Source organism: Charadrius vociferus, unplaced genomic scaffold (assembly GCF_000708025.1).
Source record: "Charadrius vociferus isolate BGI_N301 unplaced genomic scaffold, ASM70802v2 scaffold54, whole genome shotgun sequence".
Classification (NCBI taxonomy): Eukaryota; Metazoa; Chordata; class Aves; order Charadriiformes; family Charadriidae; genus Charadrius; species Charadrius vociferus.
Window position 1 is genome coordinate 4,347,351 of NW_009648350.1, and position 2,579 is coordinate 4,349,929.

At 60.5% G+C, this 2,579-nt stretch overlaps 1 protein-coding gene across 1 annotated transcript in view; it reads left to right on the forward strand.

The window, feature by feature from the left end:
- DPH1 (diphthamide biosynthesis 1) overlaps window positions 1–2,579 on the forward strand; it is a 23,947-nt gene that overhangs the window by 14,368 nt on the left and 7,000 nt on the right. The window contains exon 6 of the mRNA XM_009885226.1: window positions 2,546–2,564. Coding sequence (XP_009883528.1) covers window positions 2,546–2,564 — 19 coding nt within the window. The remainder of the gene's footprint in view (window positions 1–2,545; window positions 2,565–2,579) is intronic.

A 2,579-nucleotide genomic window follows, 5' to 3' on the forward strand; every position in this document is an offset into this window, starting at 1 on the left:
CTGGAAGGGGCCAGGGGTCCGGGCAGTTGGGATAGGGGCTGGGACCTGACCTGCCTGGGCGTGCGTCCTGACAGTGCTGAGCACGGCGCTTTATAAATGGGATTTTGGGAGCCATCTGTTTAAAAGAGGAGATAATGAATTAGGGGGAGATGAGAAAAATGCTAAGGCCGGGCGGTTTTTCAGAATGAGCTGGGGTTTGCGGGACGTAAAAGATGAATAACCTCCCCACGTGTTCAATATTCATGAGCTCCCAGCTGTAGTGAGCGGCGCGGCGCTGGGTGGGGACAGCCCCGTCACCGTATCCTCCCTGCCAGCACGCCGCTGGGACCCGTCTGCGGCTGTGATGAGTTGCCGGGACACGAAACACCCACAAGGACGTTCCCGTGGCTGCCCCTCGCCTCCATCCTGGTCTGGTTTGGTTGGTGAGCAGCTCCCCGGCCCGCATCAGAGGCAGGTGGCTGCTAATTGACGTTTCCTTCCTCTGTAGTTTGATGAAAGGCTCCGGCGACACCAAACTGATTAAAACATCAAGGGGAGGCCCCCGCGCTTGCCTTTGATTTGTCTCGGGAGATGATTGCTGCTCTGCTCGACCGTCCAGCCCAGCCAGCGCGGGTGACCCCGGTGCGTGCCGTCCTGGTGCCTCTGTGCCTCTTCTGCCAGCGCTGCCGGGCTGCCGGCACCCTTCAAGCCTCGCTGGCCACAATGGCAGCACCATTGGGCTCCCTCCTCACCAGGCATCTTTCTGTGGCTACTTTGCTCCTTGCTCGGCCGTGGCTCTGCTCCCCGGAGCCGGAGCGAAGCGGTTCCCCTTGGCCAGGGGCCCCTCGGGCCAGCCTCTGCCCCCCTCCCTCTGCCGTTGCTATTTCACTTTCTTGCTCTTCACCCCCAGGGACTTTCTCTGGGGTTTGGGCCAATTTGCATACATTTTAATCTATAAAAAATTAAGCGGCGCTGGCTGCCGCTCTGAGTCAGACCTCCCCGTCCTGAATCTTAAGGAGCTGAATAATTTTCCACTTTTGCTGAGATGTGTGGAGTCTGATTCATGTTCATCTCATCACCTCTCATTAGAGGAGGGGGCTGAGGTCTTGGGGAGGGGGTGGGGAAGAACTTTCTCGAACCTTTGCTGGCAGCCCCCAGCCCTGTGGGGTGACCATGCAGGCAGTAGAGGAGCTGTCCTCCCATCCAAGCCATGGTGGCAGCGAGGGACTGTGGGATTTGGGTGCTGGCAAGGATCTGGTCCATCTTCTGAGGGTCCCCGATGGTGTCCCCAGCCCTTGTGACACTGTGGGGAACAAGAGATGTCTGGACTGGATGCGGGAGGTGGGGATGGCTTTGCCCCCTCTCCAGGGATGCTCCAGCTGAGCTGCTCCCTTGTCCCCCTCTCCGGGTGCTGACGGATGGGCTGGGGCTGTTAATATTCAGCACGCTCCACCATTTCTCCACCTTCTGCCATCTGCCCAGCTCTGCCCACCATTTCTATTCTTGCCGCCGACGTAACGCTCCCTGCCTGGCGCTCGGGGGGGAGCGCGCGGGACCCTGGCCCTCAGCCAGCACCCAGTGCTGGTGGGGGGTGATGCTGTGCCGGGGTGCCTGCCTCCCCCAGCGCCTTCACCCCAGCCCTGTGTCAGCAGCAAGGGGGACCCCACTGACACCGAGCTGCCGCTGCCGGCTTGACCTCCGCATAAGTAAGGAATTAGCATCTGGTTTAAGCAGCCCCTCCAGGCACGGGGCTTTGTCATCTCAATACCTGCTTTCATCCGTAAACTACTACGGCAGCTCCCCGGGAGAGTGGCCAAGCTAATAATCCCCCTAAATGGTGCAATAAAATACCCACAAAGGTGGCACCTTTAAATCATGGCAGAGCCCCAGCTTTGCCAGCCGGTACTGGTGCTTGCCCCTCCGCTGGCTGGCGAGTTCTAGGTGGGCTTGGGCCATAGTGCCGGGATGACAGAGCCGGGATGGGTGACAGCGCCAGCATTCGTTCGGTGTTTTCCTTTGCCAAGTGCCACCTAAGCACCAGCTGCTCCTGGAGCACATCCAGCTTGGCCAAACTGGCACCCACCGGTGACGCAGCCGGGCGCGGGCTGGAGTGCACCAGCTCGTGCAGTACCCGGGCATAGGGGGACTGTGTCTCTGCCAGTCTGGCTGGCACGGCTGGGGATGCCAGGGCGGCTGTTCTGCCCATCCTGGTGGCTCTGGTCCCTGGGACAGGCTGGCGGGAGCGGTGGTACGACGTTGCACCAGGTCTCCCTCTGCTCCTCTCCCCGCTGGAGCATTAGGAAGCTGGCAGCGTATTGTTTGATGAGCAGATAATCCGCTGAATTGCAAACAGCTTTACCCAATTGAAGAGGCGGATTACCGCTCTCCAGCTTAATCATGTTGACATCTCGGAGAGTAGCCAGTGCTCGTCCTCTTTGGCGCGTGGCGAGGGGCTCGATGGCAGCACGGGGCCCCCCGGTAGCGGCGTGCCACAGAGCTAGGGGACAAGACGTGGGCTGCGGTGATGGCAGCCAGCCGTGACCCTCACCCTTGTGCCTCCCCGCAGGTTCACAGACGCAGAGGCAGTAGGGAAGGGCGAC